We start from the raw sequence: 15,316 nt of genomic DNA, 5'->3' as shown, positions 1-15,316 counted from the left end.
CTCTTGGCTATGGGAAGTAGACAAAATTGCTGGGGAGAAAATTGGGATCTTGGGGGTGGGGTGGGATGGGGGTAAGGGGAGATGGGGAGAGAAAAGGGAGAAGGGGAGGATGGGGGGAACTTGGGGAAACAGGATGATTGGGATAAAGGAAAACATCCACTTCTGCTAACACCTCCATGCTCCCTGCCTCAGCAACATCTTTTCCATGCCTTTATTCCACAAAGCCGCCCCAATAAGGAGCCTCCCTGTCCACAAGGTAGCCTGCAGCAGTGCTGGGTGGAACCTTCTTCGTCTAAACTAGCTGTGCTGTTTTGTTGGTTCTGAAACCCCATTCTTTTCAAATAGACCCTTAGTCTTTCAGGCAGTGAGAATCCACCAGTGATGTGCAGTTGTTCCTAGTTCTGCCCTTTACCCATCTTCACTCCCTTTAAATCTAAAATCTACAAAGTTGTTTATGTTAAGGAATATAGACTTGATGAACCGGACATGAAAGTCCACTACAGCAGGTCTACATCCTACTAAATCTATGGCCTTGGGTGAGTCTTTTCTACTAAATGGGAATAAAAACAGGTCTTGCCTTCTATGACTGATGTGACTAGGAGCTAAGACAAGAGTTGGCTGTCCTTTAACACAGTGCCTGGCACAGTAAACATGTAGCAAAAGTTAACCCTTCTTGTGAGAGCTTTGAAAACCTAATAGTGAATCCTGTGGTCATTTCACAGGGTGAGTTGAGTGGAGAAATTGCCTAAGCATATACAAGATGGCATTAGGTCTTGAAACCTGCCTCAGATTTAGGTCAAAGTAAGCTAGGCCTCTGCTATGTTCTCTTTAATATTTAAGATGAGTGCAGAAGCGATGGGGGGGGTAACCTAGGGGACAGGAAATTTGTGACCAGGATCTGCACCACCTGCAGAATCAGATCTTCATGGGCTCTGCCTATTTAGGGTCCTCTCAACATCTCAGTGCAGAGGAAATTACCATCGTCTTTACACAAAGACATAAAAGTTAGGCAGGGTGATGTGTTGGTATAAGAAAAATGAGACAAATCTCTCAAGACTGGGGTGGAAATAGAGAAGACTGCACTGGTGGTGAAGAAGTGGTGGTGACATCAAGGCTGGTGGTGAGGATGCTGGTGGTGGTGAGGATGCTGATGGTGAGGATGCTGGTGGTGGTGAGGATGCTGGTGGTGGTGAGGATGGTGATGGTGAGGATGCTGATGGTTTTGAGGATGGTGGTGGTGATGCTCTAGTGGTGGGGGTGCTGGTGGTGAGGATGCTGATGGTGAGTATGCTGGTGGTGGTGAGGATGCTGATGGTGAGGATGCTGGTGGTGAGGATGGTGGTGGTGAGGATGCTGGTGGTTTTGAGGATGGTGGTGGTGGTGCTCTAGTGGTGAGGGTGCTGGTGGTGAGCATGCTGTTCTTGGCAATAATGGTATAGCTGTTGTTCAAGTTCCTGCTACATGACAGGCACTAATGTGGGTTTCCCCTCTGTATGCTGTGAATACCATTGTTTAATAAAGAAACTGACTTAGGCCTGAGTAGGGAATAGAGGTAGGCAGGGAAGTGCTGGAAGGAAAAAGGCTGAGTCAGAGAGATGTTACGGGAGGTCCTTCCGCTCCTCCAGCCTATAGCCGCTGAGATACCCGCCCATTGGGGCGTGGTCTCTCTCCCTTTAAAAAAGCGGCCACTTCCTTCTCTCGCTCTCTTCACTTCCTGCTCGGCTGGCGACTAGACTCCTTTCCTGGTTGTACAGAGGGCTGACGGTGATCTGTAAGTTTTTTCCCCTTTAAATAAATAATACCCTATTAATCATAATTCCAAACTGCTGTGGCATTGTTTGTGACATAAGCCTACAGAGAGAAGCCATGTAGCCCCACCAGAGCTGGACAGAACTTTAGCTGGTAAGCCAATGCCATATGGTGATGCACAGATTGAGAGAAATGGGTTAAATTAATAAGTAAGAGACCATAAGAAGGAGAGCTAATGGGCCAAGCCATGATTTTAAAAATACAGTTTCTGTGTTATTATTTTAGTTCTGGGCAGCAGGAACCAACAACCAGTTCTCTCCTCCTACAAACTGGCACCCATGTGTCCAGCTAAAGTCCACTTGAAAACCTGAGAGAGCTTAAAAACAAACCCTAGACACACACAAAAAAATAGAGTTAAGCATGGTTTGGTAGCAGCATTTTCTTGGCTGGGCTCTGTTTTCTAGAAGCAAGCAGAAACATGGCTCCTTTAAGAGAGGTTTTCCTGATTCAGGAGTAGCAGGGAAAAGGCAGCAGTTTTAAAATGCCAGCTTTCTGGGCCATCTGCCAGTACAACTTCTGACTCTTTCTGGAAGTCCAGCTATGGAACACCCGAACGTTGTTTGTGGGCCTGGGTGCTTGTATGCCTGCTTGGGAAAGTAACTGAGACGATGCCCATAGCTCAGCACCCCCACCCCACCTGGACAGGCACCAGGATCAGGACTGCTAGGAGTGCACAGGCAGGAGAGCATGGCAGATTCCTGCTGCTGTACACAGAGACATTTTCAGGCAGTGCAATGCTTTGCATGACATGTCTATCCGTTACTCAGATTAAAAGGGTTGATGTGCTGTATACTCATTCTTAGAGTGCTGAGTGCAGCTCCTACCTGGTGGTCCCAGAGCTGGCAGTAATGGTACCTCAACCATTTTTGAAAGTGGAGAGAGGCAGAGCCAGCATCCAGAGCTGCTGCAACCAAGCTGCTTACTATTTTAAAATCTCTTCAAGACATTAAAGAATTTTACAGATACACAATAGGGCAGAGTCAGACATAAAAGAATTCTACATGGGTCACAGTGTTGGATAAATGTACACAGGCTTGGGAGAGAAGAAAAAGAGTATAGAGAGTTATAAAAAATTAAGTCTAAAAGAGACACAATAGTAGTAGATTAGTTGTAGATTAAAAGAAGTAAAAAAAATAAGCCACATAAAAGTAGAAAATTCACAGAGAGTCTGGATTATGTAATATTATTGTGTTTTCTTTGAATTTTTTGACTGTGAAGGAGTTACATATAGAGAGACATTTCATTGTATGGGCTGCTAAGCTAAGCCATCATGTATATGATAAAGGTATCTTGACTTCAGAATTTGGGTCTAAGGATATATTTGCTTTGGAAAAGTGGTTCTTCTTTTGTTTACATAGATGATGAGATTCATTCCAGATTAATATGGTTTGATGGACCAAGAGCCCCTGAAAAGTTGTCTTGAACACCCCTCAAAACATTACTTTGCCCAATAAACGAGGAATCAGTTTGGAGAGTACTACAACAAAATTCCCAAATATTATTTATAAATGTTTTTTATATTTAAAGGAAGATATGCTATAGAGATTTTCATTGGTATAGGTCTTGGTTTATTGGTGCAAATTTAAGGTTATATATTTATATTTATATATAAGATTATATAATTTATATAGTAAATATATATTGTTATATATATCTGCTCTTGATTAAGGTATTTTGATTGTGCAGTTCATTTAAAAATTTAATGTATAATTAAGAAATATAGGTTAATAGATAGTCATCTATAATAGTCAAGTTTATAGTCATATTAGTTAGTTTTTCTAGATATATAGAGATATATTTCAATCAGATATTCTTCAGAGACCTCCAGAATATGAAATTTAAATGTTTAAAGAAATTAGGTTTCCATGACATCTGCTCCTGGCAGCACCAATTACTTTAAGAGGAATATGGGCATTAAAGAAGCTCCTTATGGAGTTGGTTAGCCATTTGGACAAGAAACTGCTCTTCCCTGAGCTACTTGATGAACTGGACATGCAGAACCCACAGAGAAATGACTGCTAAACTTGCCTAAAGGTGAGACAATCCTTTGGGGTTCTTGCTTCATGAGAGAGTCTGCTAGACATTCTGTAGGACAAAGGAGAAAATGATGGACAAACTTCAAATATAGGCAAAACTGTCTTTGAAATTTCCTGCGTTGTGGAAAAGTCTGCTGGATGCTATGGGCCAGTAGGCTTAAGATGGATGCTCCAATAGTACCAAAGAACTTTGGGTGACTGTCCAGGCAGCAAGAAGTCTCTGTCAGTTCTAGAGTTTTGGAAGTTGCTTACAATGCATTTCCTGTTTATTTAGGTAATACTATATCCTTCTGGAGTCTTTGATGGAGTTGATGATTTTATAGTTATAGTTTTCCTTAGTTATGATAAAAGATATATATATAAATATTGTAACTGTAATTCTTGCTTGATAACTATTTCATGTAATTTTAATATGTTAAATTAAAAACCTTCCTTTTTATTTAAACAGAAAAGGGAATATGATGTCAGATTCCCCTCTGTATTCAGTGAATACCATTGGTTAATACAGAAACTGTTTGGGGCCTGCATAGGGAATAGAGGTAGGCAGGGAAATGCTGGGAAGAAGAAGGTGGAGTCAGAGAGAAGCCATCTAGACCTGCCAGAGCCTGATGGAACTTTAGCTGGTAAGCCAGTGCCATGTGGCAATACACAGATTGAAAGAAATGGGTTAAATTAAGATGTAAGAGTTAGCCAATAAGAAGCTAGAGGTAATGGGCAAGCAGTGATTTAAATAAATGATACAGTGTCTGTGTGATTATTTCAGTTCTGGGCAGCAGGAACCACCGAGCAGCTCTCTCCTCCTACAAGGCACTAAACGCATGTATTAACTCACACAATAATAGTATTATTATCATTTGTACAATCCTCACTTAATATATAAATTTGTAAAATAGAGCCTAGGCAGTTTGGATGCTCAACTTACTAGACCTGGATGGAGGTGGGCGGTCCTTGGACTTCCCACAGGTCAGGGAACCCTGATTGCTCTTCAAGCTGATGAGGGAGAGGGACTTGGTTGGGGGAGGGGGAGGGAAATGGGAAGCGGTGGTGGGGAGGAGGCAGAAATCCTTAATAAATAAATAAATTTAAAAAAAATAAATTAAAAAAAATAAAATGAAAAAAAATAAATTTGTAAAATATAAAAAGATCAGGTGACTTGGCCATTATTCTGGGAAGTGCCTAAAGTAGCCATGCAGTAAATATTTTTTTCAGATCACATTGTATCAGTCACAATTATTTACATCTGCCTTCATATTGTAAACACAGCCATAGGCAATATTTCAACAAATATTACTTCACTATATCACAGTGAAACTTTATTTATAAAACAAGTAGTTAGGCTTATCATGACCCAAAAGCCTAAGTTTTCTAATCCGTGCTCTTTGAAACGTAGTGGTAGGGCAGGGCAGAGTGGTGTAAGGCTTCAATCCTAGCCCTTGGGAGGCAGAGGCAAAGGCAGAGGCAGGCAGACTTCTATGAGTTTAAGGTCAGCCTAGTCCAAGTGAACTTTAGGCAAACAAGATCTACATAGCAAAACTCTGTCTCAAACAGACAAAAAGGAATCGTTTCTTTCATTTGTGTTCCTGAGTGTAGATTTGAGTATCAGATGAGAGCAGTGCCCATGGATCCCAGGAGTCAGCATTGGGTTCCATGGAACTGGAATTACAGATGGTTAGGAACTGCCCCATGTAGGTGCTGGGACACAGAACACTGGTCCTCTGCAAGAGCAGCAAGTGCTCTTAACCACCAAGACATCACTCCAGTCCCCCAACCCATGTTCTTAACTACCACATCAAGAAATTTGGAAATAAAATAGCAATGACACAATATTAGACAGCTCCCTGGCCTTAGTAACGTGAGAGAATATAGCATTCATCCTGGTACCGTGTCTGTTTATAGAAACACATTCTAAACAGGACCATCCAAAGGGCTTAGGTTTCATCCACCCACAAAATTGACAGGGAAGACCTCCCGTGATGTGAACGGCACCCAGCAGTATTAGGCAGGGGAATCTGATACTTCCCGGGGCATTTGATAGACTGAACAATATGCTAGATGGTGGTGAGTACCACGGGAAAAAATGAAGAATGGCAAGGGGAGCGTAGGAGAACCAAACAGATGCGTACAATGGTGACGGCGGATGGAAAGGCGCCACTGAATCAGAGACAAGGAGAGGCGAGGGAGGGAGCAAGTGATGCATTTGGTGCAGAGCTATCTGGGCAGAGCGATAAGTGGGTGCAAAGGTCCTGGGTGGAGCATCCCTGACTGGCTCAGCTAAGAGAAACAGGGCCATTGTAGGCTCTCACTGTCTTTGATGAGGAAAGGAGGAGCTAATGGTTCATGGGAGCCTTACTTTGTAGGGTCTTACAATCATAGTGAGCATGTATCTTTTATTCACAGTGCAGTGGGGACCAGAAAAACAGTAAGGGTTGACTCGGGTACTAGAGGGATTACTCCGACTCTGCTTGGAGTCAACAGCCTCGGGGTCAGGCTCTTAGTCTCAATTTTTCCTTTATTATATATCAGTAAAATGTAATGAATCTTTCCGTGTCTGATCCCACATTCATAAAGCAGACAGAAGTAGTAGCCACACAGTATAAGAGTAGGAAAAACGTCAGGCAAACTGTTAGCCTAACTCCGGGGGACCCTGGACTGTTTGTGCGCACATGCTCAGAAAATGAATGCACTGTCTTACTCCCTTATGCCTATCTATTCAGAGGTACAGCCATTGCCACAAGGGTGGTGATGAGTCGTTGGCAGATACTGCCCCTCTTCCAAATCTGACACGATCTAGGACATATGAAAACCACAAATAATTGAGATGTTTGCTGATGAGGGGAGAAAGCCACTGACTGTTGTGGAGAAGAAAAAAGAAGAGGGACACAGACTTCCAGTCACTGTGACAAGGTGTGCTAGTTAGTCATTATAGTTAGCAAATGAGCCCAAACCTAAAGCAGGGAACCCGTGGTTCTGGAATCAGATGGGGGCCTCCACCAGGCTCTCACGAGTTTGCCGAGCAGGTATCAGCTGGGCTGCAGGCAATGAAAGGCTCGTTCTGTGGTGGAGGATCGGCCTCTGAGCTTAGTCCTCACCGAGGCTGCCTTGAGACCTCGGTTCAGTGCTGTGTGGTACGATGACCGGCCGCACTTTGGGACTGACCTGACTAGGACAACAGGAAATGGAGAAACGAAAGACGCACATACAGAAAAGCAAGCTTTGAGTGGGCCATGGGCTCTGAAGGTGATGAGCCAGCAGGTGGGAAATTTATTAAATACCTCTGAACAAGGGGGCAGGTTTGTGGTACACAATTAGCTAGTCTTGGCAGGGGTCTCTGTAGAGGAGCAGCCCAGGGATGCAGTCATGGGAAATGAGGAAGTTGTGCTTGATACTTTCTGAACATACTGTTTTTAGCTAAAAGTCAACTGTTCACCATCATCCATACTCGGCCCAGAGGAAGGCTTTGCCGTTTCCTTGAATCTGAGGCTTTGGGTCCTTTCCATGGCTGTGCCAACGTCAACAATACACCTTCACTGGTGACATCATCTCTCCATAGTGTGGGCCTCTCTGTCAGGTCACTTGAGTGTCTTTGTCATGGGGCATCTGAATTCCCCCGGGGGAATAATCCAGGAATAAACCAGGAGGAAGCTCCAGTGCCTCTTCAGCCCTGGCTTCGGAAGTGACACACTGTCATTTCCCACCACAGAACGTATTTGCTGGAAACAAGTCACCAGGTTTAGCCTACTCTCAAGAGAAGGCAAATGAAGGATCATCTCCTGCAGGATTATTTTCTTTGTTAATCTTAGTTGGCATCCAAAGTGATAGGTTCCCGTAGACATTTTCATGCTTGTATGTTGTTCTGCTTTTCCCCTGCTCACGTTTTTATTTTCCCCTCCCCCTATGACAAGCTTCCTCTGAAATGTCCGAGAATCCATGGACAGATATTGAATCTACACAATCCACTTTTTCTGCTGCCTTGATTATATGGAAGAGAGGATTATTTGACTCGTTTATAAAGTTTGGAAAGTTGAGCTCACATTTGCATCTAGGGAAGCCACCCCTGTGGTGAAGATTCTTCAGGAACCCAAGAAGCTGGGTTAGGGGACTGCCCAGTGAAAGAGGCATACACAGGAGATAGGGCCAAGCTGGCTCGTATACCAGATCCACACCCTAGATAATCCAACACCTCATGAACCTGTAATCCTTAACTAGACTGCTAATTCCTCTGCCCTCAGGACTTGATAACTTCTCAAAGGTCCCAACTATTCCATTTCTTAATATTCACAATGAGGATGAATTTCAGCATGAGTTCGCTCTTCTTCTGCATTTATTAGTTATCTAAAGTGATGGCTTCCTCATGGCATTTCCATACCTGCATATGATATTCTTTGACCATAATCATTCTTTCTATGACTCTTTATGACCTCTTCTTCCTCTTTTCTGATTCCCTATCTCTAATAACCCCCCTTTTACCTTCTTGTTCTCTTCTTCTAGCTAGATTTTACAAATGGTTGAAATCCTGCATGACTTGTCTTTATGAGATTGGCTTATTCCATTTAGCACGATGAGCCCCAGTTCCATTTGTTCCTGAAGCTGCACAATATTATTATTGTTTATGGCAGAATAAGACTCCAGAATACATGTACACCACATTGTCTTTACCCATTCAATCACTGATGAGTACCTAGGCGGATTCTATAATTTGGATACCCTGAATGGTGTAGAGATGAACGCCAGCACATGTTTTAATGGAGCTACTACAGATAGGCATACACTGGGAGCTAATCCATAGTAATGAACTACTTAAACCAAGGGATATGCTCTAGAGAGAGGTAATTGTTAGGGACGTCTGTTTCATGTTGTGCCAGAGGGAGATCCAAACCCATTCTGACATCATTTTCTTTTTACATGTGGAGACTTGGTTAACAATGGTTGTGCGTCCTTCCACTCATCCATCCTTGTGCGGGTCCTTACGTCAGCGCATTTCACAGTGGCAACACTGCGAGAGACATCCCTACTTGTACACCCAGCAAGCCTGCTGCATCCCTGCAGGCCAGTCACACACAGGCAGCATTCTGTCTCAGGGCCTGTGCACTGTGCACTGTTCACTGGACACTTGGGAACAATTCACTGGAGCAAGGAGTCAGGGTAAATGACCTGGGCAGATGATATTCTGGCTTTTTAAAATTTTTAAGTGTTCATAATTGGTTTCTAGCCATAAATAAAGGACATTGAGCCTATAATTCGTGATCCTAGAGAAGCTAAATACGAAGGTGAACCCAAAGAAAAACATATAGTCATCCTCCTGGATATTAACCTTCATCAGGAGATGAAAGGAGACAGAGACAGAGACCCACATTGGAGCACCAGACTGAATCTCAAGCAAATCAGGAGCAGAAGGAGAGAGAGCACGAGCAAGGAACTCAGGACCACGAGGGGTGCACCCACACACTGAGACAATGGGGATGTTCTATCAGGAACTCACCAAGGCCAGCTGGACTGGGTCTGAAAAAGCATGGGATAAAACCGGACTTGCTGAACATAGCGGACAATGAGGACTGCTGAGAAGTCAAGAACAATGGCACTGGGTTTTGATCCTACTGCACGTACTGGCTTTGGGGGAGCCTAGGCTGTTTGGATGCTCACCTTACTAGACCTGGAAGGAGGTGGGAGGTCCTTGAAACCTCCCACAGGGCAGGGAACCCTGATTGCTCTTTGGGCTGATGAGGGAGGGGGAGTTGATTGGGGAAGGGGGAGGGAAATGGGAGGCGGTGGCGGGGAGGAGGCAGAAATCTTTAATAAATAAATAAGTAAATAAAACAAATTTTTAAGTGTTTATATTTTTTTGAGAATTTCATACATGAATACTGTATTTACATCATGTCTACTCCTTCTGCTCCCTCCTGTAACTACTCCTATATACCTTCTATTCTCTCTCAAATTGAAGATTGTTTCTTCTATAGTTATTATTATTGTTTTACACACATGTATATATAACGTACTTAGTCTGTTTAGTGTTTCTTGTATGTACATGCATTTAGTGCTGACCATTTGGGACTGGATAATCTACTAGGGTGCTCATCCCTAGAAAAGCTAGACTCCATCTCATCAGGCCTATAGTTCTTCATCTAGAAACAGGGCCTTGGGAACTCCCTAATCCACAATGACATGTCGGCTGATGTAGTCATTCTGCAGGTCTTGTTTAGGCATCATAGAGGTTTTTTGGGTGCAGTGTCCCTGTCATGTCTAGAAGAACAAAAGATGTCCCGGATCTCTGGCTTTTTTAGGTGAAACAATATCATCTTCTCTGACAGATAAGAACAATCTTCCTTTAAACTCTGCTTTGCCTATAGGCTGCTTCTTCCTTAAATTTTAGTTTTTAGATATTATAGCGTAGTTCAATTTAGTCAACTCATAGTTCATCGGACAATTTTTCATAAGACAACTTGTACATTAAATTTACTTTTCTGAGAGATGAGTGTCACAATAGCAATCAATAGTTATCAGAAGTATTCAAAACTTCTAACATATTTCTTATGCAATGATCCTGAGCTCTAGTTCTGTCACAATTTGTGGAGGTATTAAAAACATATCAATTATTTTATAAATGTGTATTATTTTACTAATCAAGTATTTAAGACAAAATATACAATCGTAATGTTGTATCACAGTAGTCTTCAATAATAAAATCAAGCAACAAATAAATCCAATTGTAGGAGGCCAATGATATAAGTAGACTAGTAGACAAGAATGATGCTATAGCTATACATGAACTACTATATGGCTATTAAGACTTATCATGTCATTATCATGTTTGGTACAGAAAGATATTCTGCTATGTTCCTGCACAAAAAACAGAGCTTGAAAAATAATCACGGTTTCTATAGCATTGTCATATGGAAAGTTGCCTGTGGTTAAATGTGTACAAAGGAAAAGGTGCCGACATATTTTTTTAATGTATCCAAAGACGGGTAAGCATGCATATTTTTTCTTTTTTGCTTGTCTGGACTTTCTGGTTTTTCTACAACTGTTGCCTAAACATTCCTAAGCAGATATCCGCCTCCAGCTGCTCCATAGGTCTGGCAAAGGCAGAAAGGAGAGACTGGAGGAAGGGAGGGAGGGAGAAAGGGAGGGGAGAAAGAAGGTTGCTCTGACTTCCTGGATCTGAAGCAGCTGAGTGTTCCTGGAGAGCTGGGAAAGCCAGAGGAACCCCTTCAGAACCCTGGGAAGAAGGCCATCTTGAAAAGCTTCCTTCATTGAGAGGAGGTGCAGCAGCAGGTGCGTTGGGGGAGTTTGGGATGGTGTGAAATCATTCTGGGAAAGCCTGCTCCTCCCTCCTGAGTTTCAGGGCTCCTCCCTGGATCATTAGTGTACTTCGTGTACTTAAAGAACCAAGGCATCTCAGAAAAGCAGACGGACAACCACAGGCTCCTGCCTGGAGAAGGAGAGAGCTGAGGGCTCCTTTGTGGGCTCTTTCTTGATTTTCAGGTCCAGAATCTCCTGCTGTGGACAGGCTGTTCACATGCTGACAGGCTCTGGAGTCTGCTTTCTACTCAGGCCCCTGATTTCCCAGCCTGTTCTTTGCCCAAATTTTTCTGCTGTTTCTTTCAAAATAGGGTCTCCATAGTGTGGCGCTCATGATGGTCCTGAGTGGGGCACTGTGCTTCCGGTGAGTATTCGATCATCTGATCTGGTGGCGTTCTCAGAAAAGTGAGTTCAGGGTAGACAAGAAGGTGTTGTTTTCCCAGCAGGGCCTCCACAGATAGCTGGGAAGATGCCTGCCCTTGGAGCTTCTTCTGGCTTTCTTCGGGCTGAGAAGAACTGAGCAGGATTCTCACAGGCTTCTAGGTCTAAGTGTGTGGGGTTGGGGATGGGACAAGCAACTAGGCAGTCTAGATCAGCAGCCTTTGGTGAGGAGAGTCCGGTCTCCCTTACAGTGCTCCACTATTGCCTCCCATAGCCTTGAATTGCCATCAGCTCAGCCACTGTGGTAATCCCTCCATGGTCCTTCCTGAGGTTGGGTATAGCACAAAACCTTCTCTGTTGCTCCCTGGTGTGTACTGAGCCAGGCAACCCTACTACAGACTTGACAGCAGCAGATGAGAATGGTCTTTACTCTTACTGGACTCAGTCAGCCCTCTGCATCTGTGGTTTCTTCAATCACAGCTTCAACAAACGGAATTGAAAATATTATGAAAATTTGCATATGTGGTGAACATACACAGTCTTCCTAGTTATTACTCCCTTAAATAACAGCATCACTACTTATGTGCTGTTAGCATGCCGTTAGGTATTACAGCCATGGAGAGAGGATTAGAGTATTCAGGAGATGGACACCAGTAAGATGCAAGTACTACATCCATCTTGTCTAACAACCTGAGCACCTGCGGATTTGGGTATCATCTGTAGGGGGGTCCCAGAACAATCCCTATGCTGCCAAGGGGTTGGAGAATTTCTCGAAGCATGTTCTCTGAGGCTCAGTCACCTGAGATAATTCATGCACTCGTGTTCTGAGTGAGTGTGGCTGCAGAATGCTACTTCCTCATCATGTTTGGGGTTGGGGAGATGGCCCAGTGGATAAAGTTCATATTGGGAAAAAATGTGACTTGTGGAGTTCAAACCCCCAGAATCTGTATAAAAGCCTGGGGGCTGTCTGAAGCCCGTCTCTTTTCTCAGCACCTGGGATGGAGAGGCAGGAGATCCCTGAGGCAACCTCGTGGAATAGTCAAATTGGCAAGCTCCAGGTTCAGCGAGAGATTCCACTTCAGTAATAAAGTGGTACAGAATTAAGAAAGACACCCAAAATGGAGTTGTGGGCCCATGTACATGCTCAAACTTGTGAACATGCACACACACACACACACACACACACACACACACTAAAATATTCAGCCAGACATTAAAGCAATTGTTACACTGCAAAGTATCCCCGTATGACATCAGCAGAGGTCTACTTAAGTCCACGTAAGGTCTACTTAAGCATATTTCACCATACAGAGTGTCAAAAGAAATCAGCTGAAAAGTCATTTTGAAAAATAAAATAGGACTTTAAAGAAAGCCCTCAGGGTGGAGTATTTGGCCCAGTGGAAGCAAGTGTGCTTTGAATGTTCAGTAAGAAGGGGCCGAGAGGTAGATTCAGGCAGAACTGTGAGTTTGAGGCCAGCCTGGTCTACAGAATGAGTTCCAGGCCAGTCAGGGCTAGATGGCAAGATTCTGTCTTAAACAGCAAAACAAAACAAAAAAAACAAGCAGCAGATTCCAATTAAGGGGAATTCTGAGTGTTATTTAACCCACTGTCATGGCTCAGCGACAAAGAGAGGGCAAGTGTTTTGTTGGTTGCAGCTCTTCTCCAAACCTTCTTGTCCCTCTTCACTCACAGGGATCCCACAGGGCCAGGAATGTCCAAACAACTTGAGGCTCTTCAAGACAGGTTTAGTCAAAGAAGCCCACATGTCAAGGACATCTGAGAAGGCTGGAGAAGTGGTCCCGGGGCTTTGAAGAACCCGGGCTCCAATTCACAGGCTCTTCCAACTGAGCAGAGAGATTTTCTGGGATGTAAAAGGTTTAATAAGGGAAGAGAGCTGACATCGGGCCCAGATGGGTGGCAGAGGGGTCATTCTGCAGAACCAGGACTGAACGTTGGTGGCTGTGTCTGGCACCGTAGAAATAGAAGAAGAGAAGATATCTAAGTTTGGGTAGACCTTCTGGAATCAGGCAAGGCAAAGTGCTCATCCCTACCCTTACGGAGTCTTGTCCCTTCCTGATGTTTCAGAATGAAGGACTCAGCCTTGAAGATACTTTATCTGCACAATAACCAGCTGCTGGCTGGCGGGCTGCATGCCGGGAAGGTCATTAAAGGTTGGTATCTATGAGTCCCCGGCCTCTGTACTCTAGGGGTTATGCGTTTAGAAGCCTTTAAATGGCTTTGTAAACCAGTGGCAGACCCAAGAACGACCATGTCAGATAGGGCACCATAAAACAGGCTTCAAGCCAAGTGAGAACATCAGGGAAGCCTCTGTGTAGTAGAGGTAGGATATTTTTCAGGACAAGCGACTTATGTTTCCATCACAAACTCTTTTGGGAGACAGTACTGTGCAAAAGGCTAAAATAGATCTCCATTCCCAAGTGGGTGGGCTCTGCTCACTATTCTGCTCCCTAGAGATCCTTGGATCCCCTCGGTGCTGACATCTGGATAGTGGGGCCCCCTCTGGCCTCCTGCTTACTCATGGTGCCCTCATACTTTGATAGGTCTTTCCACATTGCTTCCTTACATGTTTGCTTGGGCACCCTTATGGGGTACTAGATCTATACAGACCCCTTTGCTGCATATGTGAACACTACATGAGGGTATAGCTATATGTGAATGCATAAGCTCATATATGAATGTGCTTAAGTATGTATGTGTGTACTTATACAAGCACATAAGGATTGCTTGTATGTGTGCCTATGGATATGTATGCTTTGATTATGTGTAATATGCATGGAATGCATACATGTGTGTGATTATAGCTATATACATATGCATATATTGATGTAATATGTGTGTGAATGTCTGTGCATGTGTACATGGGGAGATGGATGATGTATGGAGAAGAAGAGGGAAATCCTCTTCTGCAGAAATCCCACAGGGGCTAAAGGCATGACACAACTCTAACAGGATACGACAAAGTCCAGAAAAGAGGGCCTGAAAGTCAAGGGAGTTAAAGGGAGTCGCGGGAGGGGTAATCTCTTGTAATTTAGAGAATCAAAGTTTGGCCCTGAGCAAGAGGAATGGGTTTGCCTAGTGTTCCTGTGTTTTGGTTTATGATCTGGGCCAGGAGGAAGGCAGGACGCCTCACACTGGTTCTAATCCCTTTAAGGCTCTACTGGGGGGAGAGTGGGCGGAAGGACAAGCAGGTGTCTGCATCTTGTCTTTTTCCTCTAGGTGAGGAGATCAGCGTTGTCCCAAATCGGGCACTGGATGCCAGTCTGTGCCCTGTCATCCTGGGTGTTCAGGGAGGAAGACAATGCCTGTCCTGTGGGACAGAGAAGGAGCCAGTTCTGAAACTTGAGGTGAGTCTGCTTGCAGCTTCTTCACGTTCTGGGCCTGAGCCAGGAGAGGCGCGCACGCTCTGCCACCAGAGCCCAGGTAACCCTGGACGAGGGCACTGTTAAACCCACGCTGCCTCCTCTCTGAGGACCTTTCCCTTGCCCAGCTTAGCCCTCTCTCTTGCCCACTCCTGTGTCTCATCCACCATGCCCCTTTTCTACAGCCAGTGAACATTATGGAGCTCTACCTTGGGAGCAAGGAATCCAAGAGCTTCACTTTCTACCGGCGGGATATGGGCCTCACCTCCAGCTTCGAGTCAGCTGCCTTCCCAGGCTGGTTCCTCTGCACCGTGCCCGAAGCTGACCAGCCTGTCAGGCTCACCCAGATCCCTGAGGATGCCGCCTGGGACGCTCCCATCACGGACTTCTACTTTCAGCAGTGTGACTAG

General features: G+C 44.4%; 1 protein-coding gene across 1 annotated transcript; it reads left to right on the top strand.

Moving 5' to 3' along the window:
• The first annotated feature begins 11,476 nt into the window (after window positions 1-11,476).
• Window positions 11,477-15,316, top strand: Il36rn (interleukin 36 receptor antagonist). Its single transcript, XM_005346374.2, has 4 exons — window positions 11,477-11,508; window positions 13,612-13,697; window positions 14,764-14,891; window positions 15,092-15,316. The coding sequence occupies exons 1-4, from the start codon at window positions 11,477-11,479 to the stop codon at window positions 15,314-15,316; spliced, it is 471 nt and encodes a 156-aa protein (XP_005346431.1).

The sequence above is a fragment of the Microtus ochrogaster genome, chromosome 4 (assembly GCF_000317375.1).
Source record: "Microtus ochrogaster isolate Prairie Vole_2 chromosome 4, MicOch1.0, whole genome shotgun sequence".
NCBI classification, from domain to species: Eukaryota; Metazoa; Chordata; class Mammalia; order Rodentia; family Cricetidae; genus Microtus; species Microtus ochrogaster.
The sequence above is the reverse complement of the archived record's forward strand: the minus strand, read 5'-3'. Positions and strand labels throughout refer to the sequence as shown.

Bases quoted from the DNA above. Each gene is read 5' to 3' on its own strand.
- Il36rn (XM_005346374.2), top strand. From the start codon at position 11,477: ATGATGGTCCTGAGTGGGGCACTGTGCTTCCG. The intron at 11,509-13,611 runs GTGAGTATTCGA...CTGATGTTTCAG, and splicing joins AGTGGGGCACTGTGCTTCCG to AATGAAGGACTCAGCCTTGA. The intron at 13,698-14,763 runs GTTGGTATCTAT...TTTTTCCTCTAG, and splicing joins TGCCGGGAAGGTCATTAAAG to GTGAGGAGATCAGCGTTGTC.